This window comes from Cottoperca gobio, unplaced genomic scaffold (genome assembly GCF_900634415.1).
Source record: "Cottoperca gobio unplaced genomic scaffold, fCotGob3.1 fCotGob3_474arrow_ctg1, whole genome shotgun sequence".
NCBI lineage: Eukaryota > Metazoa > Chordata > Actinopteri > Perciformes > Bovichtidae > Cottoperca > Cottoperca gobio.
The window spans coordinates 5,225-31,512 of NW_021167028.1; the positions used below are offsets into that span (position 1 = coordinate 5,225).

The window sequence follows — 26,288 nt, forward strand, 5'->3', positions numbered from 1 at the left end:
CCTCTGTGTTTTGTTTGGTTGCCGTTAGCAGCAAGATGGCGGCTCCCGTCCCGGTGCTCAGCCCCTGCGCTCTGCATATTTAACTGCGGCTCTCAGCCTTCACGGTGCCCCCTCACTGCTGCATGGAGTGGCCGAGCAGCGCACCCATTTACCCGCAGCTTTATCTCTGTTTCTGCTGCTTTCTGTCAGGCTGAGCAGCTACCGGCGGCTGACTACCGACTCTGCACTGCATTCACCGGGAGAAGATGGCGGACTGTCGGCTGCAGTCTCTGGGATAGCGAATTCCGCACCGGTCCCCGTTGGAACCACAGAGAAGCGTTAAGTGACAGAACCTGCCCGCAGGAACTCTTATGTGATCCCGGTAGAAGAGGCTACATAGCTTCTATCAAATTAGCCGGCTAGTTAGCCACAGTAGCTAGTTAGCCGATGCTACCCTGAGCTGACGCTAACGAACCGCCGGAGACATAAACTTTTCGACAGAACTTGGATTTTTCTTCCTCTGACTGAGGACCTGGAGTCTCTGACAGCAGCGTCATGGCAGCTGAACCCGCGGTGCTGCAGCCCCGCTGGAAGCGCGTCCTAGGATGGACCGGCCCGGTGCCGCGGCCCCGGCACGGACACCGAGCCGTGACGATCAAGGAGCTGATGGTGGTGTTCGGCGGAGGAAACGAGGGGATCGTGGACGAACTGCACGTCTACAACACAGGTACCGGTACCAGGTTAACGTTACCGGGTCAACTCTTTGAACGTTCTGTGTGGAGAGTATGCAGATAACGTAAGCTATGAAGAATGCTAGACGTGCTACGTTTAGCTTCTGTTAATGCTAACTAGAAGCTAACCACTAGCTAACAAGCTAATTTAATTGGTTTTCGTCTTATTCTGTGGATGTGATGGAAACTGGTGGTTAGCAGTCCACTTGGCGTTTAGCCTGCTAGGCTAGGTTAGCTGCTCTTTGAAGCTAACATGCTAACAGGATTAGCTGTTTAGCTAACAGCTAACGGAGCGGCTCCGGCGAAACACACATAGAGAAATGGCGCGTTTTTACTGAAAACACTGCTGACGTCACAGAGACACGCCCCTCTGCTGCTGCAGCAAAAACAAAAATTCTACATTCTACACATGTAATATGAATATTATAAATATAATTATTACTACATATAAGTAACAATAGAGCCACTGTTATTTTGAAAGTATGACAAATACTGAGGCATTATATTGCAGTAGAGCTGTTTATTGTGTTCTGATCAGCTGATCTGATAAACAGATTCTGGTGCACCTCGCCCCTCCAGTGTTTCCAATGAATTAATTTTTCCCGCCACAGTTTCATAACAAACCGAAGATATTTGTACACATCTCAACAGTCAGTGTCTGTGTTTTTAATAAAGTTCAGTAAATGCATAATGTTTATTAGGTCAAAGAGTAATCATTTTAATTAAACGGGACAATTGTGATTATGATTTGTCATAATCGATTTCATGACCATTAACCTGTGTGACTTGTTGTTGTTGCTGTGCCCCCCCCCTGCAGCCACCAACCAGTGGTTCATCCCTGCAGTGCGAGGTGACGTCCCCCCCGGCTGTGCCGCCTACGGCTTTGCGTGTGACGGGACGAGGCTGCTGGTGTTTGGAGGGATGGTGGAGTATGGCAAATACAGCAGCGACCTGTACGAACTGCAGGTCAGAGTATATACACCTGGGGGGGGGTGGTATTTTAATATGGAGGTCTATGGAGATTGTTTTTTTTATTGACTCATTTTGTCAATACATATGTATAAATAAAACAAAACAAACAACATGCTTTAGCGTAAGACTGAAATCCAAAAGTCTTTTTTTAAGTGATGAAAAAAAGCAGAGAAAAAACATACACAATAATAATAATATATTATAATAATATATATAATACAATAATAATTATATATATAATCAATCCATCCATCCATCCGAAGATCGACCGGTATATTGAGAACTTTGCCTTCTGGCTCAGCTCTCTTTTCGTCACAACGGTGCGGTAAAGTGACTGTAATACCGCCCCCGCTGCTCCGATTCTCCGGCCAATCTCTCGCTCCATCGTCCCCTCACTCGCAAACAAGACCCCGAGGTACTTGAACTCCTTCACTTGGGGTAATGGCTCATTCCCTACCCGGAGTAGGCAATCCACCGGTTTCCTGCTGAGAGCCATGGCCTCAGATTTGAGGTGCTGATCCTCATCCCAACCGCTGCACACTCGGCTGCGAACCGATCCAGTGACTGTTGAAGGTCACAGACCGATGATGCCTCTATCTGCAGCTTTTCCAGAGTCATTTCTAATGAAAACATTTTTCCACAGGCTAACAGCCAAAAAATTATTTCCTTCAAAGAAAAACCAAACATGCCCTGTGGTAGCAAGAAAAAAGTGCAAAAAGGAAACCCAGTAAAGCTCAGTTTGCTGCTCTGTGATGCACACTCGTCTAAGCCAGATACCTGGCATCTCATCTTGGATGCAAGTTCATCAATGTTTGGGGTCAGGCTCTGAGCTGAGGAAATCCTCAGGATTGAGTGAAGGTGTTCATCAGTAAGACGAGTGTGATGTTTTGTTTATCTTCATCAAAGAGACAGTTGTTCACACAGGTATGTGCTGCCAAACAGAGAGCATTTGGGCAGCTTGGGTACGCAGCTGGGGCATTGTGTCCGGGATGAAACGTGGAAACTGTGCAGCGCCCACAGAGACATACGTTGCCTTGAGTGAGTCACTACATTGGAGGTCAATCGGCTCCATTTGTATGTTGGTTGGTGCGCTTTCCACGTCAGCTGCAAATAGGTTACTGAGCAGTTCAAACCTGCTTTGTGAAGTCGCCACCAAGTATGAGTTTTTCAGCAAACTGTGCACTTGGGAACACGGCGGTAGAGACCTGCTCTTTCATAGTTTGGCAGCACGGGAAATGGCTCAATTTTTCTTGCAGTATTTGCGTTTCCCACAGGCGCAGCTTGATTTAAAAGCCCTCTCTGCAGCGTACACGTCTGTAATTACACGGCCCCGGACCTGATGCTGCAGGTTGAGCGCATTGAGATTGCTCGTGATGTCACACGGAAACTCTTTATCCCGGAGCTCTGTTGTGTCTTCCCCTTTACTTTCCATGAACTGACAGATCTCGTCACACACTTTTCCTTGGCTTAGCCATCGCACCTCTGTGTGATAGGGCAGGTCACCACATTCTGAACCCAACTCCTCCAGAAAACAGGCGGTGATTTCAACCTTTGGCTCTTATGAAGTTGACCTCTCGTGTTATGGTGCTCGTTACATGTTCCATTTTCAAGGCTTTGCCACACAACTCTTCCTGGTGTATGATGCAGTGATAGGTTGTCAGCTCACCTGCACCGTTTTCCTCCCGCATTTTCTCCCGCATCCTGCCCACCAATCCACTCTTTTGACTGCACATTGTCGGCGCTCCATCTGTTGTCAGTCCCACAAGTTTATCCCAAGGCAGCCTCATATCATTTACACATCTGGATACTTCTTAAAATTGATATTTTCCCGTAGTTGTGCCATGCATTGATCTTAATCCCAAAAGTTCCTCTGTTACGCATAGATTTGAGTCCACTCCACGGATGAAAATGGACAGCTGGGCGGTTTCTGAAGTGTCGCTGCTCGCATCCACAGCAAGAGAGTATGCGATGAAATCTTTTCCTTTCCTACCAGCTGTTGTTGTAGATTGGTGGCAAGCTCACGTATACGATCAGCAACGGTGTTTCTGCTCAGGCTCACGTTTGAAAACGCTTGCCTTTTTATCTGATTTAGCTACCTCTGCTGCCACAAAGAAACTAGCCTTTACAACATCCTCACTTTGTGAACATAGCCTGCTGTGACACCAGACTTCTTTTCAACTCTTCTACCCTCTGGAGCCTCTGTTTCATGTCCAGATGCTTGTACCTGTTGTGGTGTTTCCTTTCATAGTGTCGTCTTATATTATCTTCTTTGATTACAGCCACACCGTCTCCACACACAAGACGGATGGTTCGCCCTTTACATCCGCGAACATACACTCTGCCTCCCACCTGCCACAAACCCCTGTTTTCAAAGTCCACCCTTCGTCTAGCCATTTTTTGGGTAGAGGGATAGCTGAAAGTTGACGGCTGCTGATGAAAGAGTGGGAGTGGCAAGGGCTCGTGCTTTCGGGCCCTCGATTAACGCACCGTGGCAGTGCATTGTGGGATTTGTAGTATTAGTGGTGCATGCAATATACCGGCGGGCCAGTTCTAATATTAATTCGATATTATCCTGCGGGCCAAAGATAATTCCACCGCTGGCCGGAGTTTGAGTTTGACACAAGTGCCGCAGAGAGTGGGGGGGGGGGGGGCGTTCGATGACATAAATGACGTCATTGGTCTAAAACGATACGAGCTTCACTGAAAACGTTATTTACTGGAGCGTCGCTCTGAATATACAACATGTAGTAACATGGACCCGGCTGTCTCCTGCAGGCGAGTCGCTGGGAGTGGAAGCGTCTGAAGGCCAAGCCCCCGAAAAACGGTCCCCCCCCCTGCCCCCGCCTCGGGCACAGCTTCTCTCTGATTGGCAGCTGCTGTTACTTGTTTGGAGGACTGGCCAATGACAGTGAAGACCCCAAAAACAACATCCCGAGGTAAGAAACGCCCGTCTGTCTCTCCCCACCTGTCTCTCTCTCCACATCTCCTCCTCACCTGTCTGTGTCTCAGGTATCTTAACGACCTGTACAGTCTGGAGCTGCGTCCTGGCTCCAGCGTGGTTGGCTGGGAGATCCCGCCCACGTCCGGTCCGCCGCCGCCGCCCAGAGAGAGCCACACGGCGGTGGTGACGAGCGGCCGCGCTGCCAACAGACTGATCATCTACGGAGGGATGAGTGGCTGCAGGCTGGGAGACCTGTGGGTGCTGGACACAGGTGAGTCGGGGCCGTTGTTTATTCAGATGAGGTTAGCGTAGATCAGCCAGACTCCATTCAGAAAACAAGCGTTTTAAGAGTTGTTAGCTTGTCGTCTTGCAGACACTGATCCAGATCTCTTTCTGCTTCCTGTTGATCTGTTGTTGTGATGACATCACAGACGATCAGTTTACTCTGTGTTCATGCTTTAATGTCGTGAAGCGGATGAATTCAACCGGCGTGTGCTGGATGACGCAGCGCTCCATCAGTCCGGTTGTTGGCGTAAACGCGGTATAAAAGCGAGACACGCTCCGCACAGGTGACACGTGATGTGGCCTCAATTTACCTGTGCTGGCTTCTGATTGGTTCCTGTTGTGATGATGTCACAGAATCTCTGACGTGGAGTAAACCGGCGCTCCATGGGACCGCCCCCCTCCCCCGCAGCCTGCACTCTGCCACCGCCATCAACAACAAGTACTGCTACACACACACACTACACAGACACTACACACACACAGACACTACACACACACACACATACACTACACACAGACAGAAACTACACACACACAGACACACTACACACACAGACAACACACAGACAGACAGACACTACACACAGACAGACAGACACTACACACAGACAGACAGACACTACACACACACAGACACGACACACACACAGACACTACACACACACAGACACGACACACACACAGACACTACACAGACAGACACTACACACACAGACAGACACTACACACACAGACACTACACACACACAGACAGACACTACACAGACAGACACTACACACACACACACACAGACACTACACACAGACACTACACACACACACCACACACACACACACTACACAAATATACTACACACTTGTTGTTAAACTTCACCTGTCTGTCTGCAGGATGTATGTGTTTGGAGGTTGGGTTCCTCTGGTGATGGATGACGTTGAAGTGGAGAGTCATGAGAAGGAGTGGAAGTGCACCAACACACTGGCCTGCCTCAACCTGGGTACACACACACACTCACACTCACACTCACACTCACACTCACACTCACACACACACTCACTGTCTCTCTCTCTGCCTATCTATCTGCAGACTCGATGTGTTGGGAGACGGTCCTGATGGACAGTCTGGAGGACAGTGTCCCCAGAGCTCGAGCCGGTCACTGCAGCGTGTCCATCAACTCCAGACTTTACATCTGGAGCGGCAGGGACGGGTACAGGAAGGCCTGGAACAACCAGGTGTGCTGCAAGGACCTCTGGTACCTGGAGACAGGTGAGCAGTACATACCTTTTAGGTTAAAGTTTTACAGTTAAATGTTTTACTGTCTGTCTTGTCTGTCTGACCCCGTCTCACCTTTCTGTCTGTCTCGTCCTCAGAGCGTCCCTGCGCTCCCTCCCGGGTGCAGCTGGTCCGGGCCAACACGTCGTCTCTGGAGGTGAGCTGGGGGCCGTCACAGACCGCAGAGACTTACCTGCTGCAGCTGCAGAAGTACGACATCCCCACCACACCTGCCTCCAGCCCCGCTCCAAAGAGCCCCGCCCCCATCGCCACAACAGCGCTGTCCGGCATCTCGCTGCTTCCCTCCGCCTCCGTACTTGGAAGCCCATTGGCTGCTGCCACCAAAGCACCAGGTAGGTTTACTGCGTTCGTATAAACACCTGCAGCTACAGCTGGTACAGCAGCCAGGTCTGAATGTTTCCGTTTCCTGTGTTTCTGCAGCTGTCCTGAAGGTGGCAGCAGCGGGCGGAGCCTCCGTCGTCACAGTAAGACAGGCCACGCCCAAACCCCCGGCCCCTGTGACAACATTTCCTGCTGGTGTTCGTATGGTTGTACCTGCTCAGGCGGGACAGGTGACGGTAATCTTGATTATTTTTATCTCTGGAGGGCCACCTGCTGTTTCTGGAGCATGTTGAGTTCACTGATGTACTTACTGTGGCTTCCCCAGGTGTGGAGGGTTAGATCACGTATACGAGCACCTGGAGAGAGAATCCTCAAGAGTTCCTCTCATGGAGATCCTGTAAACCTCAGTCAAATCCTTCAAAGTTTTGCTGTTGAATTAAATTAATTATTACAGTAATGCACGTAATGTAAGATAACGGAGATTTCATTTCCATGTTGACGTAGCGTAGCCCTGAGGCAGCGTAGCTCTGACGTAGCGTAGCCCTGATGTAGAGTAGCCCTCAGGTAGCGTAGCTCTGAGGCAGCGTAGCTCTGACGTAGCGTAGCTCTGACGTAGCGTAGCTCTGAGGCAGCGTAGCTCTGAGGCAGCGTAGCTCTGACGTAGCGTAGCTCTGAGGCAGCGTAGCCCTGAGGCAGCGTAGCTCTGAGGCAGCGTAGCTCTGACATAGCCTAGCTCTGAGGCAGCGTAGCTCTGACGTAGCGTAGCTCTGACGCAGCGTAGCTCTGACGCAGTGTAGCCCTGAGGGGCACTGATGTATGTACGTTTCTCCCCACGCTCCGTCTCTCCCTCCGTGTCCCAGGCTACATGTTCTCTGTATGAATTGAAATGTATTGAATTTAATGTAGTTTATTTTTATAATGTGAACACTGTTTACATACAGCAGAAATTAGTTTATGATTAAAAGCATTAAGAAGATTCTGATAGTCGGTCCTTTTCCCCTCATGCATGGAAGCGAGTGCAAAGTGCTTGTAAAGCTTTTATTTGTTTAATATAGGAACATAAACTGTTAGAGGCAGAAAATGTTGCTCTCTAATGACGGATACAAACTTGGTTTAAAATATGCGGAGAAAAGCTCTAAAATATTTATGTTTTTGTTGTTTTTCTCTTAATAAAATGTAACACTCTAAAACAATTCTGGGGGATAAGGCCCCCCGGACCTGGTTTTACTCTCCAGAGTTGCAGGTCTGGTGATCATTTCTAATTATAATAATCTTGATTATTATTCCCAGTAAAAATGTTTGTCTTGTTTCTAAATTAACTTGAACAGTTTGATCCTTGTTCTCATCTTCTTGCTTCCTGTCTGCTCTCAGCCAATAGGAAGCAGTTCTCAGATGAGCGGCATGGCGGCGCTGGCGGCAGCGGCCGCAGCAACTCAGAAGATGCCTCCGTCCACAGCGACGGTGCTGAACGTCCCAGTTACAATGGTACCAGTACACCAGTGTGATACTGCTGCACACGCTGCAGGGGGGATACTGTCGCGGTGCTATTACTGGTGTTCTGTTCTTCAATTAAAGATTTGAGCTTCTGATCCATTCACAGCCTGAGCACCAGCAGGACATCAAGTCTGGAGTGTATAAAAGCTGCATTAGGATCCTGCAGCAGACATGGATAAACCTCAATGTTTAAATCTTTAGATTTGTGCTCGTTTGTTAACATTAGCACACATGATATTTAAATCCTGTTGTTGTGATTTAATTCTGTAAACAGATTCTGTCTGCTTTATTCTGTAGGGAGATATTAGAGACAAACTGAAATTATACCAGTATAATTGTTCTAATAGGATAATTTCTATTCAGTTTGAGTTTGTAATATGTTTCAGTTTTATTTTCCAATAATAGCCTGTTTAAACTTCTCATCTCAGGTGAGCACCCCCGCCACTCGTATCCTGAAGACTGCGGCTGCTCAGGTGGGCGGGGCCTCTGTAGTCTCCTCCCCCGGGACCCCTGGCCGACCAATCATCACGGTGCACAAGTCAGGCACTGTGACTGTGTCCCCACAGGCTCAGGTGGTCACTACAGTGATGGGCGGAGTCACAAAGACCATCACTCTTGTGAACAGCCCGCTCGGGGTGGGAGGGGGCGGAGCTCTGGTGAGCGGTCCTCAACATGTGAGCGCCTCCCGCTGGTCCCTTTTTAATTCCAACAGTCAGGCTAATGAAAGCTCCTATGTTACAGATCGGGAACCTGGGGAACCTGGGGAACCTGGGGAAGATGATGTCAGTGGTTCAGAGCGGGGGCCGCCCGGTGACCCAGATCCTCCAGGTACATCTACTGAGGGAGCAGTGTGTTATAGTGTGGACGCTGCTAGCGCCACACACCGACCTGAAACGCCACCCACCTGTCACTCAAAGCAGCCACGGCCCTAATAATACGTAACTTTAAGCCTAATATAATCAAAAGGGATGAGCTATATAAACCCCTGTACAGTTGGTGTGAACATCGTCTGTCAGTCCGTCTGCAGCGGCGCCGGGCTTCTCTCTCCTGTCTCAGCACTTCAAGTGTCTTTGAGGAACTTTGCCTGCAGCCGGAGGCGAGACAGCCTGAAATCTGTGCTTTATAGTGTGAAAAGCTTCAGTTCTCACTGCAGCATCTGAAGGCAGCAGGAGAGACCTAAGAAGTGCCCGAGTGCAGTGTTCCTTTTGTTTACCTTCATTAAAGCACCACTCAGACCTCTACATCAGATGCTCGGATCTAACTCTGCTTTAATGACGGAGACGTCCGGTGAACACGCTGCATCAGAACCTCTTGCTAAAGTAGAGTTGGTCCTTATCATTTACTGGTTAATACTTCGCCTTCCCTTGTGTAGTCTCTGAGGGTTGTTACCTTCAACACCTGACAATAAATCCCCCCCCCCCCCCTCTCTCTCTCTGTAACAGGCGAAGGGTGGCCTCCCAGCAGGAACCATCTTGAAGTTGGTGACGTCGGCAGACGGTAAACAGACTACCATCCTCAGCACCGCGCAGTCCGGATCCACAACCTCCAAACCTGGAACCACCTTCATCAAGACTATCCCAGTGTCCGCACTGCAGGGGGGGGCAGGTACACACGCACACACGCACATCCCTCAGCTGCTTGTTGTGCGTCATGTGATCATTGACTGAGTGAAGCTCCTCCCCCTCCAGGTGCCAACAGTCCAATCAGGATCCTGACCACCAAGATGATGACGGCAGGTACGACCGGGAACATCCTCACCTCCGTCCCCAAAATCACTGCCGGCCAGCAGGGGCTCACACAGGTAACACACACACAGGTAACACACACACCAGACCAGACTCCTTCCCTCCCCAACCATCTGAGCTGCGTGTCTTGAAGTCGTTCCGAGGGCTAATGGACCTGGCGCAGGGGCGAGCTCTCGGCTCTGGGGGGCGCTGGGGTGCACTTGCGACGGGGGATAATTAAGTGTGTGTGTGTTTGGTTGTTTGTGTTTGTGTGTGTTCGTTCGTTCGTTCAGGTGGTGCTGAAAGGAGCCCCTGGGACACCTGGTACGATCGTCAGGACCGTCCCCATGGGTGGGATCAGACTGTTGTCACCGGGAGCCGTCGGCTACAAACCCTCCGTCACCACGCTGGTCGTCAAGGGAACCACAGGTAATTCCAGTCAGACACGGAGGATCGCTCAGCTGTGACTGGAACACACTCTGACAGGTGTGTGTTTGTGTCTCAGGTGTGTCCAGTCTAGGGACAGGAAGTGTCTCCAGCCCGGTGGCAGGAGGAGCCGTCACCGTTGCTAACGCCTCCCTGACAACGCCCATCACCACCCTGGCAACCATGGCCAACAAGGTTACCACGGCAACTGCAAAAGCAGAACCCACACAGGTAACGAGTACTGCACTATAGTACTGTAGTCTTGTGTCTCTGTACTATAGTACTGTAGTAATACTGCAGTCGTGTGTCTCTGTACTGTAGTCTTGTGTCTCTGTACTGTAGTGATACTGTAGTCTTATGTCTGTACTGTAGTAATACTGTAGTCTTGCGTCTCTGTACTATAGTACTGTAGTAATACTGTAGTCTTGTGTCTCTGTACTGTAGTCTTGTGTCTCTGTACTATAGTACTGTAGTAATACTGCAGTCTTGTGTCTCTGTACTGTAGTACTGTAGGCTTGTGTCTCTGTACTATAGTAGAGTAGTAATACTGTAGTCTAGAGCGCGTGCGTGGTTTCTATTTAGTTCTCCCCTCTCCTTCCGCTCTGTAGGTGTGTGCGCACGTGTGTGTGTGTCACGAGTGTAACGCGTACTGCACTATAGTACTGCAGTCTTGTGTCTGTACTGTAGTGATACTGTAGTCTTGTGTCTCTGTACTGTAGTAATACTGTAGTCTTGTGTCTCTGTACTATAGTACTGTAATAATACTGTAGTCTTGTGTCTCTGTACTGTAGTCTTGTGTCTCTACTGTAGTAATACTGTAGTCTTGTGTCTCTATACTGTAGTAATACTGTAGTCTTGTGTCTCTGTACTATAGTACTGCAGTAATACTGTAGTCTTGTGTCTCTGTACTGTAGTCTTGTGTCTCTGTACTATAGTACTGTAGTAATACTGTAGTCTTGTGTCTCTGTACTATAGTACTGTAATAATACTGTAGTCTTGTGTCTCTGTACTGTAGTCTTGTGTCTCTACTGTAGTAATACTGTAGTCTTGTGTCTCTATACTGTACTAATACTGTAGTCTTGTGTCTCTATACTGTAGTAATACTGTAGTCTTGTGTCTCTGTACTATAGTACTGCAGTAATACTGTAGTCTTGTGTCTCTGTACTATAGTACTGTAGTAATACTGTAGTCTTGTGTCTCTGTACTGTAGTCTTGTGTATCTGTACTATAGTACTGTAGTAATACTGTAGTCTTGTGTCTCTGTACTGTAGTCTTGTGTCTCTACTATAGTACAGTAGTAATACTGTAGTCTTGTGTCTTTGTGCTATACAAGTGTAGTAATACTGTAGTCTTCTGTCTCTACTGTAGTCTTGTGTCTTTGTGCTATACAAGTGTAGTAATACTGTAGTCTTGTGTCTCTGTACTGTAGTGATACTGTAGTCTTATGTCTGTACTGTAGTAATACTGTAGTCTTGTGTCTCTGTACTGTAGTGATACTGTAGTCTTATGTCTGTACTGTAGTAATACTGTAGTCTTGTGTCTCTGTACTGTAGTGATACTGTAGTCTTATGTCTGTACTGTAGTGATACTGTAGTCTTATGTCTGTACTGTAGTAATACTGTAGTCTTGTGTCTCTACTATAGTACTGTAGTAATACTGCAGTATTGTGTCTCTGTACTGTAGTCTTGTGTCTCTACTGTAGTCTTGTGTCTCTGTACTATAGTACAGTAGTAATACTGTAGTCTTGTGTCTTTGTGCTATACTAGTGTAGTAATACTGTAGTCTTGTGTCTCTGTACTGTAGTAATACTGTAGTCTTGTGTCTCTACTGTAGTAATACTGTAGTCTTGTGTCTCTGTACTATAGTACTGTAGTAATACTGTAGTCTTGTGTCTCTGTACTGTAGTAATACTGTAGTCTTGTGTATTTGTGCTATACTAGTGTAGTAATACTGTAGTCTTGTGTCTGTACTGTAGTAATACTGTAGTCTTGTGTCTGTACTGTAGTATTAGTGTAGTCTTGTGTCTTTGTACTATAGTACAGTAGTCTTGTGTCTCTGTACTGTAGTAATACTGCAGTCTTGTGTCTCTGTACTGTAGTATTAGTGTAGTCTTGTGTCTTTGTACTATAGTACAGTAGTCTTGTGTCTCTGTACTGTAGTAATACTGTAGTCTTGTGTCTCTGTACTATAGTACTGTAGTAATACTGTAGTCTTGTGTCTCTGTACTATAGTACTGTAGTAATACTGTAGTCTTGTGTCTCTGTACTGTAGTAATACTGTAGTAATACTGTAGTCTTGTGTCTCTGTACTGTAGTAATACTGTAGTCTTGTGTATTTGTGCTATACTAGTGTAGTAATACTGTAGTCTTGTGTCTGTACTGTAGTATTGTGTCTCTGTACTGTAGTACAGTAGTAATACTGTAGTCTTGTGTTTGTACTGTAGTATTTGTGTAGTATTGTGTCTCTGTACTATAGTACTGTAGTCTTGTGTCTCTGTACTGTAGTACAGTAGTAATACTGTAGTCTTGTGTCTGTACTGTAGTATTAGTGTAGTCTTGTGTCTTTGTACTATAGTACAGTAGTCTTGTGTCTCTGTACTGTAGTACAGTAGTAATACTGTAGTCTTGTGTCTGTACTGTAGTATTAGTGTAGTATTGTGTCTCTGTACTATAGTACTGTAGTCTTGTGTCTCTGTACTGTAGTACAGTAGTAATACTGTAGTCTTGTGTCTGTACTGTAGTATTAGTGTAGTCTTGTGTCTTTGTACTATAGTACAGTAGTCTTGTGTCTCTGTACTGTAGTAATACTGTAGTCTTGTGTCTCTGTACTATAGTACTGTAGTAATACTGTAGTCTTGTGTCTCTGTACTGTAGTAATACTGTAGTCTTGTGTATTTGTGCTATACTAGTGTAGTAATACTGTAGTCTTGTGTCTGTACTGTAGTCTTGTGTCTCTGTACTGTAGTACATTAGTAATACTGTAGTCTTGTGTCTGTACTGTAGTATTAGTGTAGTCTTGTGTATTTGTACTATAGTACAGTAGTCTTGTGTCTCTGTACTGTAGTACAGTAGTAATACTGTAGTCTTGTGTCTGTACTGTAGTATTAGTGTAGTATTGTGTCTCTGTACTATAGTACTGTAGTCTTGTGTCTCTGTACTGTAGTACAGTAGTAATACTGTAGTCTTGTGTCTGTACTGTAGTATTAGTGTAGTCTTGTGTCTTTGTACTATATTACAGTAGTCTTGTGTCTCTGTACTGTAGTAATACTGTAGTCTTGTGTCTCTGTACTGTAGTACAGTAGTAATACTGTAGTCTTGTGTCTGTACTGTAGTCTTGTGTATTTGTACTATAGTACAGTAGTCTTGTGTCTCTGTACTGTAGTAATACTGTAGTCTTGTGTCTCTGTACTGTAGTACAGTAGTAATACTGTAGTTTTGTGTTTGTACTGTAGTGTTAGTGTAGTATTGTGTCTCTGTACTATAGTACTGTAGTCTTGTGTCTCTGTACTGTAGTAATACTGTAGTCTTGTGTCTATGTAATATAGTACTGTAGTCTTGTGTCTCTGTACTGCAGTACAGTAGTAATACTGTAGTCTTGTGTCTGTACTGTAGTATTAGTGTAGACTTGTGTCTTTGTACTATAGTACAATAGTCTTGTGTCTATGTACTGTAGTAATACTGTAGTCTTGTGTCTCTGTACTGTAGTACAGTAGTAATAATGTAGTCTTGTGTCTCTGTACTATAGTACAGTAGTAATACTGTAGTCTTGTGTCTGTACTGTAGTATTAGTGTAGTATTGTGTCTCTGTACTATAGTCTTGTGTCTCTGTACTATAGTACAGTAGTCTTGTGTCTTTGTGCTATAGTACTGTAGTAATACTGCAGTCTTGTGTCTCGCGCGGGGAGATTGTGTGGGCGTGCGTGGCGTGGTTTCTATTTAGTTCCTTTCTTCCGCTCTGTAGGCGCACGTGTGTGTCATCTGCGAAGCCCCGCCCTTCGCAAAATGGAGCGAAGGAGAGAATGTGAAAAGTGTGCAAAGTAGACAAACTGTGTACAAACTGAAACATGCACATAAATTAGATCAATAGCATAAGCGTTTACTTTATTTAATAAAAGAGACCTGTCGATTAGAGAAAAAAAAACACTTTGAATTTCAGGCAGAAATTCAAGGTGTAACTTAGGAAACACTGCTGTAGTAATACTCTAGTATTGTGTCTTTGTGCTATAGTACTGTAGTAATACTACAGTTTTGTGCCTGCAGGTGACTCTGATCACGACTCCGAGCGGTGCAGAGGCTCAGCCGCTGGTCCAGGATCTTCCCGTCACCTTCATGGCTTCTCCTACTTCAGAAGAACCTGGAAGTACTACAAGTACCACTGCAGGAGGAGAGGCTGCTGCTGCAGGTACAGAGACCGACTACTACTACTACTACTAAATCAAATCAAATTTATTTATATAGCCCAATATCACAAATTACACATTTGTCTCAGTGGGTTTTACAGACTGTACAGGATATGACACCCTCTGTCCTTAGACCCTCGCATCGCACAAGGAAAAACTTCCTAAAAGAAACCCCAAAATTAAAGGGGGAAAAATGGAAGAAACCTCAGGGAGAGCAACTGAGGAGGGATCCTTCTCCCAGGACGCACAGACGTGCAATAGATGTCGTGTGTACAGGATAAACAACATAGTACAAATACAACATTTGACAGAAATGATGTTGTGTTGAAAAAGAGAACGTTTGGATGAATCCAGGAAAATGTCAAAAAGGCTTCCCGGTGTCCAGCAGGACCAGGGCAGCAGGCGCAGCCACGATTCATGATCCTGACGTAAACTTTATCAGTGGCAACCTGCCACATGAGACACAGAAACTCTGGGGATGATGCCCCGGATGATGAGTTAGTAACATACATTTACATAAATGCATACAGATAGAGAGGGAGGGGAGGAGAGAGGAAGAGAAGGAAGAGAGCAGGGAGGTGTCCCCCGGCAGTCTAAGCCTATAACAGCATAACTAGGGGCTGATCCAGGGCAAACATGAGCCAGCCCTAACTATAAGCTTTATCAAAAAGGAAAGTCTTTAGCCTACTCTTAAATGTGGAGAGTGTGTCTGCCTCCCGAACACAAACTGGAAGCTGGTTCCACTGGAGAGGAGCTTGATAGCTGAAGGCTCTGGCTCCCATTGTACTCTTAGAGACTCTAGGAACCACAAGTAACCCTGCAGTCTGGGAGCGTAATGCTCTAGTTGGTTTATAAGGTACTATGAGATCTTTAAGATATGCTGGAGCCTGACCTTTAATTGATTTGTAAGTCAGGAGAAGGATTTTGAATTCTATTCTGTATTTTACCGGGAGCCAGTGCAGAGCAGCTAATACAGGAGTAATATGATCCCGTTTCCTTGTTCTTGTCAATACACGTGCCGCTGCATTTTGGATCAACTGAAGAGTCTTAAGCGACTTTTTGGGACAACCTGATAACAATGAGTTGCAGTAATCCAGCCTTGAAGTAACAAATGCATGGACTAGTTTTTCTGCATCATTTTGAGACAGAATGTGTCTTATGTTTGCAATGTTACGTAGATGAAAGAAGGCAGTCCTTGAGATTTGTTTTATGTGGGAGTTAAACGACAGATCTTGATCAGATGACGCCAAGATTCCTTACAGTGGTGCTGGAGGCCAAATTAATGCCATCCAGAGCTTCTATGTCATTAGAAAATGCGTTTCGGAGGCGTTTAGGGCCAAGTATAATAACTTCAGTTTTGTCTGTTTAACATCAAGAAGTTGCTAGACATCCAAGTTTTTATGTCCTTAAGGCTTGAAGTTTAGCCAATTGATTGGTTTCATCTGGTTTAATTGATAGATGTAATTGGGTATCATCCGCATAACAATGAAAGTTTATAGAGTGGTTCCTTATAATATTGCCCAAAGGAAGCATATATAAGGTGAATAGAATCGGTCCAAGTACAGAACCCTGCGGAACTCCAAGACTGACTTTGGCTGTCATGGAGGATTTATCGTTAACACGTACAAATTGAGATCGCTCAGATAAATAGGACTTGAACCAGCTTAGTGCGGTTCCTTTTATGCCAACACAATGTTCCAGTCTCTGTAGTAGAATGTCCTGATCAACAGTGTGGAAAGCAGCACTGAGGTCTAACAAGACAAGAACAGAGACAAGTCCTTTGTCTGATGCCAATAGAAGGTCATTGGTAACTTTCACCAGTGCCGTCTCTGTGCTATGATGAACTCTAAATCCAGATTGAAAAACCTCAAATAAACTATTATTATGTAAAAAATCACACAACTGTTTTGCAACTGCTTTCTCGAGGATTTTAGCGAGAAAGGGAAGGTTAGATATCGGCCTATAGTTGGCTAAAACCTCTGGATCAAGACTAGGCTTTTTAAGAAGTGGTTTTATTACAGCTACTTTAAAGGATTGTGGTACGTAGCCAGATAATAGAGACAGGTTGATCATATTTAATAACGAGGTGTTAATTAAGGGTAAAACTTCTTTAAACAGTTTAGTTGGAATCGGGTCTAAAAGACAGGTTGATGCTTAGACGATGAGATTGTTGAAGTTAGTTAAGGTTGATTGGAGTAAAACAGTCGAGATATATTTCAGGAGTTACAGATGTTTTTAAAATTCCAACAGTTGAAGTTAAGTCATTACCAATTGAGGGCAGGAGGAGATTAATTTTGTCTCTAATAATTATAATTTTATCGTTTAATCGCACCTGACTCTGATGTTAGTTAGCAGTAGCACCTGACTCTGATGTTAGCTAGCAGTAGCACCTGACTCTGATGTTAGCTAGCAGTAGCACCTGACTCTGATGTTAGCTAGCTGTAGCACCTGACTCTGATGTTAGTTAGCAGTAGCACCTGACTCTGATGTTAGCTAGCAGTAGCACCTGCCTCTGATGTTAGCTAGCAGTAGCACCTGACTATGATGTTAGCTAGCAGTAGCACCTGACTCTGATGTTAGTTAGCAGTAGCACCTGACTGATGTTAGCTAGCAGTAGCACCTGACTCTGATGTTAGCTAGCAGTAGCACCTGACTATGATGTTAGCTAGCAGTAGCACCTGACTCTGATGTCAGTTAGCAGTAGCACCTGACTGATGTTAGCTAGCAGTAGCACCTGACTCTGATGTTAGCTAGCAGTAGCACCTGACTCTGATGTTAGCTAGCTGTAGCACCTGACTCTGATGTTAGCTAGCAGTAGCACCTGACTATGATGTTAGCTAGCAGTAGCACCTGACTCTGATGTTAGTTAGCAGTAGCACCTGACTGATGTTAGCTAGCAGTAGCACCTGACTCTGACGTTAGCTAGCAGTAGCACCTGACTCTGATGTTAGCTAGCAGTAGCACCTGACTCTGATGTTAGCTAGCAGTAGCACCTGACTCTGATGTTAGCTAGCTGTAGCACCTGACTCTGATGTTAGCTAGCTGTAGCACCTGACTCAGATGTTAGCTAGCAGCACCTTGTCGGTGCTGAGGGGGAGGGTCAGCTCGTCGCTGCCTCAGCTCTCCTGTATCTGAACAGAGAATACGCACATTCAGCGATTTTGACTATAAAAATTATCAAAATTATTGGAATCATACAGAAAATGCAGTTATAGCACAGTTATTTTTATTTTTTTACTGTTCATGGGTCTGCCTCCCCTGATCGCACGTCCCTTCCTCCATCGCATTTTAATTGGACAAAATCAACAATGTTTCCATTGTTCCTCCAGTCATCTTTTTTAAATATTAAAACTTAGGAAAATTGTTATTTATGAATACTTAACTTTGCCACTGAGTTGCAGTAAACTTAACGCCAGGTGTGTTGTTGATGTCATAGTGACGCTGGTCTGCTCCAACCCGCCGTGTGAGACTCACGACACTGGAACGACCAACACCGCCACGGTGGCGTCCGCCAGCATGAGCCGAGAGCTGCAGGTGAGCTGTTTACTTCTCTGTGTATATTTATTACTTCTCATGATATACTTTTACTACATTCCTGTTGACATTCCGTTTACTACAAATGTATATTTTATTTGTTATATTTTATCCCTTTATTTTAACTTCTGTACAATTTTATGTCTCGATAATTTTTACTTTTTTAAATTGATGTGTGTTTGACAGTAACAAACTAAAATAACGACCCGGTAGCTCACCTGGTTGAGCGGGCGCACCGTGTACAATGAGTCCTTACTGCAGCCAGTGTCATTGTGTTACATGTCAACCCTCGACTGTGTTTCAAAATATGAATAGAAAATATAAAAGTTTTAAACGTTGTGTTGAAGTGAAATAGGAAGTAACCACCTCCCTCTTACTCAGCCTCAGTCACATCCCACCAGTCTGAACGCAGGGAAAACCTGCTCCAATCCACCGTGTGAGACCCACGAGACAGGAACCACCAACACCGCCACCACCGCTGGAGCCGGAGGAATCCGACAGGTGAGTCAACACCTGACTGCAGACACCTACATACTGATGAACAGTGACTGAACACAAGTGTTTCTGCAATCAGGTGTGTTCCAATCCACCATGTGAGACGCACGAGACGGGAACAACCACCACCTCTACGACAGCTACAGGTAAACACTAGAGCTAGGTAAACACTAGAGCTACAGGTGAAGACTAGAGCTACAGGTGAAGACTAGAGCTACAGGTGAAGACTAGAGCTACAGGTGAAGACTAGAGCTACAGGTGAAGACTAGAGCTACAGGTGAAGACTAGAGCTACAGGTGAACGCTACAGGTGAACACTACAGCTACAGGTGAAGACTAGAGCTACAGGTGAAGACTAGAGCTACAGGTGAAGACTACAGGTGAACGCTACAGGTGAACGCTACAGGTGAACGCTACAGGTGAACACTACAGGTGAACACTACAGCTACAGGTGAACACTACAGCTACAGGTAACACTAGAGCTACAGGTAACACTAGAGCTACAGGTGAACACTACAGCTACAGGTGAACACTACAGCTACAGGTGAACACTAGAGCTACAGGTGAACACTAGAGCTACAGGTGAACACTAGAGCTACAGGTGAACACTAGAGCTACAGGTAACACTACAGCTACAGGTAACACTAGAGCTACAGGTAACACTAGAGCTACAGGTGAACACTAGAGCTACAGGTGAACACTAGAGCTACAGGTGAACACTAGAGCTACAGGTGAACACTAGAGCTACAGGTGAACACTAGAGCTACAGGTGAACACTAGAGCTACAGGTGAACACTAGAGCTACAGGTGAACACTAGAGCTACAGGTGAACACTAGAGCTACAGGTGAACACTAGAGCTACAGGTGAACACTACAGCTACAGGTGAACACTGCAGCTACAGGTGAACACATTGCGTTTAGCAATGCCTGGGGCTTCACCATCAGTGAGTGCCTCAGTTGCTGAGCTCTTCTAAGGGGCAGTTTTCTTCTTGGTGGAGCTGGGGCCTCTGTGATGCCTCTGATGTTGCCCATGTCTGCTGCCAGCTGTATATGGGAGTCTTTGGCGTCTAGCAGTCTGTGTCCTGCTTCTTGTGATCATTTGATGTTTGTACATTTTGTTCTTCCTCGAGCACTGGGAGGTTGGACCTCGAGCAGTCCTGAGTGTTCCTCTTCAGAACAGGGTCCCTGAAGGGCTCCTGAGTTGCTCCAGGCCTCAATGGTCCTCTGGATAGAGCATTGGTGTTTTTGATGCACGGAGCCCCCCCCCTCTTGTAGTGTTGATGTTAAGTTCTTGTCCTCTCTGTCTGCAGCTCAGCAGAGTGGAGACGGTCAGCAGGAAGACTCCGCCTCCTCTGACCCCAACCCCTCCACCACAGCCAGTCACAGCAGAGCTGTTACCACGGTTACACAGGCCACACCCACACCCGGGCCATCCATACCTGTAAGTGACACGCACACGCAGGCACGCATGTTCATCGTCTGTGACGTCCCATGATTCCCTCTGTCTGTCTGCAGGAGATCTCTTCATTGGTCGGAGAGGACAGGGCGGAGTCCTCGGAGGCTGTTGCCATGGTGATGGTGGCAGCTAAGGAGGTGGAGGAGCCTACACAGATGTTACAGGTTCATATGGAGGGCAGAGGTGCAGCAGCACAGGTACACACACACACATGCACTAATACACAGGTAAGCACACACTCATTCACTCCCTGGTAACCTATAGGCGCCTCCCTCTCAGGTGGACACACTTCCTCAGGAGCTGATGTCATCAGAAGGGGACGGAGGGGATGCGGTCTCCGCGGCGACGACTCTGATGGTAACGGGACTGACCTCGGATCAGCTGGCTGTTTCCACGGCAACAGATGCGGCAGCTCAGCAGGCGAGGATACAGGCTGTGCTGCAGGGACACGTTGGTACGCCACAAACATCTCCCTCTCTGAGAAAACTTCAGACTGTGTGTGTGTGTGTGTGTGTGTGTGTGTGTGTGTGTAATAGAGGAGATATCAGTAACTGTGTGTGTCTGCAGGCGGGGGGGCGGTGCATCAGTCCGGCCCCATCGTTCTGACCCAGCAGGAACTGGCAGCTCTGGTTCAGCAGCAGCTGCAGGACGTCCACAGACCAGAAGCAGCTCAGCTCAGCGGCGTGCCCACAGGTAGACCTGCAGACACGAGTCTCTCCTGGATCTGAACCGGGTCACAGCTCTGAGACGTGAACTCAGACACTGAATCATTTCCTGTCTGCTCTGAATGTTTTTTAATCTTTAATATTCTACTAATAATAGGCCTAATCATTCAGGGCTACATGCACACAATCTGTTGATGGTCAGTCCCTTATTTAGATTAAAATGAACAAGTTTATTTACAAATGTTAAGGCTAATAAGAAGTCAAATGTTCAAAGCAAACACCACCGGCCTCTAATTAAATACATTATACTGTATACTGATTCAATAGGAAGATTATCCTGGGTGTTTTTGTATAGATAATAATATTTATATTAATATTAATAACCTTGATGAAATCAATGATGTTGGGGTGGGAACCGTTTTCTTTATGTAGATGTATATACTGTATAAATATATTTATATGTAAATGTGTATCTGTTCTAATTAGGGTTTCATTTCTCATTATGTGAAGACCTTTTAATTGAATCTCTATTTTTAATTGTTATTATTTTAAATGTGCTTTCTATACAATTAGAGTTTGAAGGGTTGATGTTGTTTTGAATTGAGAGTGAAACACATTTTCAGTGTTCAATATATTTTTTTCCCAGAAGGCCTTGCTCCAGCCGACAGCCTGAACGACCCAGCTGCAGAGAGTAACGGGCAACTGCTGACGTCATCAGCCGTGACGAGCGCCGTGGCTCGATTGGCCAGTACGTTTGGCCCCGCCCCTCCTCTGGCGGTGGGTGGTGTAATTAAGATTCAAGCTGCTGCCACCGAGGCAACCAATAGCGTCGCAACAGCTGCAGGGGTGAGACGCAAGAGCAGAGAGCAACATGCTAACAACATGCTAACAATTAGCCAACAACCCGCTAAAAACATGCCATAACATGCTAACCACATTTTAACACGTTAACAAATGCTAACTCTGTGTGTGTGTGTGTGTGTGTGTGTGTGTGTGTGTGTGTGTGTGTGGAAGAGGGTCCCCGTGACATCATCATTGAAGGACAGTCGGTGGTACGACGTCGGCGTCGTCAAGGTTACCAACATGGTGGTGTCACATTACTACATCCCCAACGACGACAACATGGCCGACGTAAGAAAAGGACATTTATTCAAAATGCACCTGACTGTTACCATGGAAACATGGCTCGTAGTGCTGGGTTATAAATAATATCTCAGTACCTTTTAGTCATATACGAGATATATCTCGACATGTTTTCTCGAGAATAACAGAACTATTTGATTTAATTCTGACGGTTGACTCACATTATAGTTATATTTGTATTCTGCCCACATTCACACAGTTTTAAGAAACGTGGCTGTGCTTTGTTCTGCCTCTGATCTCAAAAACTAAAGCTTTTCTGGGGGGTTGGTCTCTGAGCTGCTAAACAAAACTATATCCGTTCAAGTATACGTTATATTTAGAATATTTATACTTCTTTACCTTCAGGAACTGGTGTGTACCTGCAGGATGACTCGGGTGTTATTGAATATGTGTAACTGTAGGATGACTTGGGTGTGTACCTGTAGGATGACTCGGGTGTTAATGAACATGTGTACCTGTAGGATGACTCGGGTGTTAATGAACATGTGTACCTGCAGGATGACTTGGGTGTGTACCTGTAGGATGACTCGGGTGTGTACCTGTAGGATGACTCGGGTGTGTACCTGCAGGATGACTCGGGTGTTAATGAATATGTGTAACTGTAGGATGACTCGAGTGTGTACCTGTAGGATGACTCGGGTGTGTACCTGCAGGATGACTCGGGTGTTAATGAATATGTGTAACTGTAGGATGACTTGGGTGTGTACCTGTAGGATGACTCGGGTGTTAATGAACATGTGTACCTGTAGGATGACTCGGGTGTTAATGAACATGTGTACCTGCAGGATGACTTGGGTGTGTACCTGTAGGATGACTCGGGTGTGTACCTGTAGGATGACTCGGGTGTGTACCTGTGGGATGACTCGGGTGTGTACCTGCAGGATGACTCAGGTGTTAATGAATATGTGTAACTGTAGGATGACTCGAGTGTGTACCTGTAGGATGACTCGGGTGTGTACCTGCAGGATGACTCGGGTGTTAATGAATATGTGTAACTGTAGGATGACTCAGGTGTGTACCTGTAGGATGACTCGGGTGTGTACCTGCAGGATGACTCGGGTGTTAATGAATATGTGTACCTGTAGGATGACTCGGGTGTTATTGAACATGTGTAACTGTAGGATGACTCGGGTGTGTACCTGCAGGATGACTCGGGTGTGTACCTGCAGGATGACTCGGGTGTTAATGAATATGTGTAACTGTAGGATGACTCAGGTGTGTACCTGTAGGATGACTCGGGTGTTAATGAATATGTGTAACTGTAGGATGACTCAGGTGTGTACCTGCAGGATGACTCTGGTGTTAATGAACATGTGTACCTGTAGGATGACTCAGGTGTGTACCTGTAGGATGACTCAGGTGTGTACCTGCAGGATGACTCAGGTGTGTATCTGTAGGATGACTCAGGTGTTATTGATGGTGTGTACCTGCAGGATGACTCGGGTGTTATTGATGGTGTGTACCTGCAGGATGACTCGGGTATTATTGAACATGTGTACCTGTAGGATGACTCAGGTGTGTACCTGTAGGATGACTCAGGTGTGTACCTGTAGGATGACTCAGGTGTTATTGAACATATGTACCTGTAGGATGACTCGGGTGAGACTCCGGACTACAGTCTGATGAGGAAGGTGGAGCTGCAGCCGGGGACGGCCTATAAGTTTCGTGTCGCGGGCACAAACATCTGCGGCCGCGGTGTGTTCTCCGAGGTGTCGGCCTTTAAGACGTGTCTGCCTGGTTTCCCCGGAGCACCGTGCGCTATCAAGATCAGCAAGGTGAGACTTCCTCTTTGTGAGGTTTGTTTACATTCACACCTTCAGGTATAGGTTACCATGGTAACGCACACATTTTGTCTGCACATAAGAACACAACAGACGCTCCATTGAGGAGCATCAGGTAAATTAATAAATATAAAAAGCTTCACAAAGTAATAATAATTAAAGCAACAGCGACATATTTAGAGGATCGCCCAAATACTCTGTGGTAGACCACGGGGCAGGTGGGCTGATGGGCTGATGGGAAATGTAGTCATGCCAACAGTCTGTGTTCAACTGTTGCTGTCCTGCAGAACGTGGACGGCGCTCAGCTGACCTGGGAGCCTCCTGCCGTCACCTCCGGAAACATCTCTGAGTACTCTGTGTACCTTGCCATCCAGTCGAGCCCGGCCTCCTCCGGTTCTGCCCCGGCCCAGCTGGCCTTTATGAGGGTTTACTGCGGACCGGCCCCGTCCTGCCGGGTCCAGGCCTCCAGCCTCGCCAACGCACACATTGACCACACCACCAAGCCCGCCATCATCTTCCGCATCGCCGCCCGCAACCAGAAGGGCTACGGGCCGGCCACGCAGGTCCGCTGGCTGCAAGGTGAGAGGAACCAGAACCAGGAGCAGATTACAGTCCAGTGAGGCGTTTGTTGTCCTCAAACAGCTGATGATCATTAGTGATGATCCGGGCTGACATCACATCCCTCTGAAAACTGTTAGAAACCCTCAAACTAAATCTTCGATTTGAAAAAGTGTTTTTATCAAATCAACTTTCTTTAATGAATAAAACTCGTCAGTGAAAATGTTTTTGAACACAATCAGTGCACATGTAGAATAAACAACAAGCTGCGCAGCATTTGAATGTCGACGTGATGAATGTTCAGCCATAATGATCATTCATGATGATAATATTAATAGTTATTGATGTGTCTCCTGCAGAAAACAGTAAAGATGCCAAAGCAGCAGCCGTGAAGCGAGCAGCAGCTTCTCCTGACGGGTAACACGTGCTGTTCATGAAATGTAATATACTGTGTGTCGTATCTCATTATGACAAAAATAATATTCGAATGAAATATTCAGGTCCCGCCAATCACAGTTAAGGGAGATGCGTCATGTGACCCACAGCGTGTCTCTTTAAATCTTTTCACTTCCTGTCTTCAGGAAACCTGTCGGACCCAAGAAGTTCAGAACCGACCAATAGGAGCAGCCGACGTTCTGCGGAGCACTGTGATTGGTCACTGCGGTCTTAAGCTCCGCCCTGCAGTAGGCGGGGCTCTGACAGGAAACTGTCAAAATAAAAGACTTGTAGGATATCTGTACATTATCTAACAGCCAATCAGAACGCTTCTCTTCTTCTGAACGGCAATGAAAATAATAAAGTTTGAATGTCGATGTAGCCCCGCCCCCCCCCTGATGTCACGATGAAGGTCAAAGGTCACGGTGCTATCGGGGCGGGGCGGGTGTAAATTATTTTTCTTTCTGCAGCATCAAAATATTTAGTTTCTCTTTTTTATAAGAAAAGTTTTTTCTTCTTCTGCTGATGGTCAGTTTGTCTGAGCAGGAAGTTGTTTGTGAATATTCTCTGAAACAATAAAGAATTTTAGAGCATTTTTTTACCGGCCGTCTGGAGTCCACTTCCTGTCATCTAAACGTTTCTCTTCTTAACGTGTTTACGTTCAGAAACTTCCTGTTTGTCAGGCTGCGCTGAGACTTGTAAAAGTACGAGATCAAACTACGACGGGAAATCATTTTCCTCGATTAATCTACACTGAAATATAATATATATGAAATTATTATTGTATATAAATATATTCTAATATAAAAAACTAGTTTTTGCTGCCATTTTTCACTTTTTCTGAGCAGACAAAAGATTTATTTTACTCAGATTTTGTCACAAATGTGTAAATCTGTGTGAGAACGACGCTGATTATTACACCGCTGTGCAGACGCAAGATGACGCAAGTTTTGATGAGCGTGCCAAAAACTATTTGTCACAACCAGTTTATCGTGTTTAATATATTTACTAGATTTAATATATTTGCTATATTATGTTTATATGTATACTGTGAGCACAGAGATTAGCAGCAGTTTTATATCTAATTTAAATTCAATCAACAGAAAAATAAATGTTGTTTTTGTGTGTGTGTGTAATCCACATTCTGCAGATTATAGTTAAATCTTCCTTCTAAATCACACTGAACTTTCTAAATAAAACTTCTTTGCTTTATGTTAACTGAACTGAAGTGTAATGAAATGTTATATGAAAATATATTTCAGATTACAATAGAACTAGATGTTCTTTAAGCAGTAATATGAATCTAAGTCAACAGATCTTCAGTTTTGTGTATTTTAAACGTGTCGAGACAAAAGTTTAATAACAGCTTTTTTTTACACCAAATATCTTAAAATGAGATTCAGGCAACAAATTTAAATAAAACTCAAAGTTTGAGTTTTTGAGTTTTAGAACTAAAATGTTATAATTCAAGTCATTATTGATCTGTTTTTAATGCATATATTGTAAATCCCTGAAATGTTCACGTTAAATCTGCTGAAGGTGTGAAATCGTTTGAATGCTCTAACATTTCATTTTTAATTGAAGACCATTTATTATATTTTTTTGTATTCATTACAATTTTAGCATTTGGATTTTGTTTTATTTAAGATATTTTTCACA

The 26,288-nt window shown here is 45.4% G+C and overlaps 1 protein-coding gene across 5 annotated transcripts; it reads left to right on the forward strand.

The window, feature by feature from the left end:
• Nucleotides 1–25,235, forward strand: LOC115006086 (host cell factor 1-like). Of its 5 annotated transcripts, none has more exons than XM_029428130.1 (30): nucleotides 1–706; nucleotides 1,528–1,676; nucleotides 4,458–4,618; nucleotides 4,692–4,894; nucleotides 5,263–5,347; nucleotides 5,797–5,903; nucleotides 5,993–6,172; nucleotides 6,277–6,531; nucleotides 6,620–6,756; nucleotides 7,892–8,005; nucleotides 8,443–8,670; nucleotides 8,756–8,842; nucleotides 9,457–9,619; nucleotides 9,703–9,815; nucleotides 10,032–10,167; nucleotides 10,244–10,395; nucleotides 14,424–14,565; nucleotides 18,000–18,097; nucleotides 18,479–18,598; nucleotides 18,672–18,738; nucleotides 19,902–20,032; nucleotides 20,107–20,244; nucleotides 20,327–20,501; nucleotides 20,615–20,740; nucleotides 21,359–21,558; nucleotides 21,727–21,843; nucleotides 23,445–23,630; nucleotides 23,924–24,215; nucleotides 24,554–24,634; nucleotides 24,776–25,235. In XM_029428130.1, exons 1-29 carry the CDS (start codon nucleotides 535–537, stop codon nucleotides 24,613–24,615), a joined length of 4,296 nt encoding a protein of 1,431 aa, XP_029283990.1. In that variant the 5' UTR covers nucleotides 1–534; the 3' UTR covers nucleotides 24,616–24,634; nucleotides 24,776–25,235. The 5 variants fall into 5 exon arrangements, with proteins under 5 accessions (XP_029283990.1, XP_029283986.1, XP_029283987.1 ...); XM_029428126.1 differs by having other exon boundaries at nucleotides 24,554–24,611; XM_029428127.1 differs by having other exon boundaries at nucleotides 21,362–21,558; nucleotides 24,554–24,611.
• The last annotated feature ends 1,053 nt before the right edge of the window (nucleotides 25,236–26,288 follow it).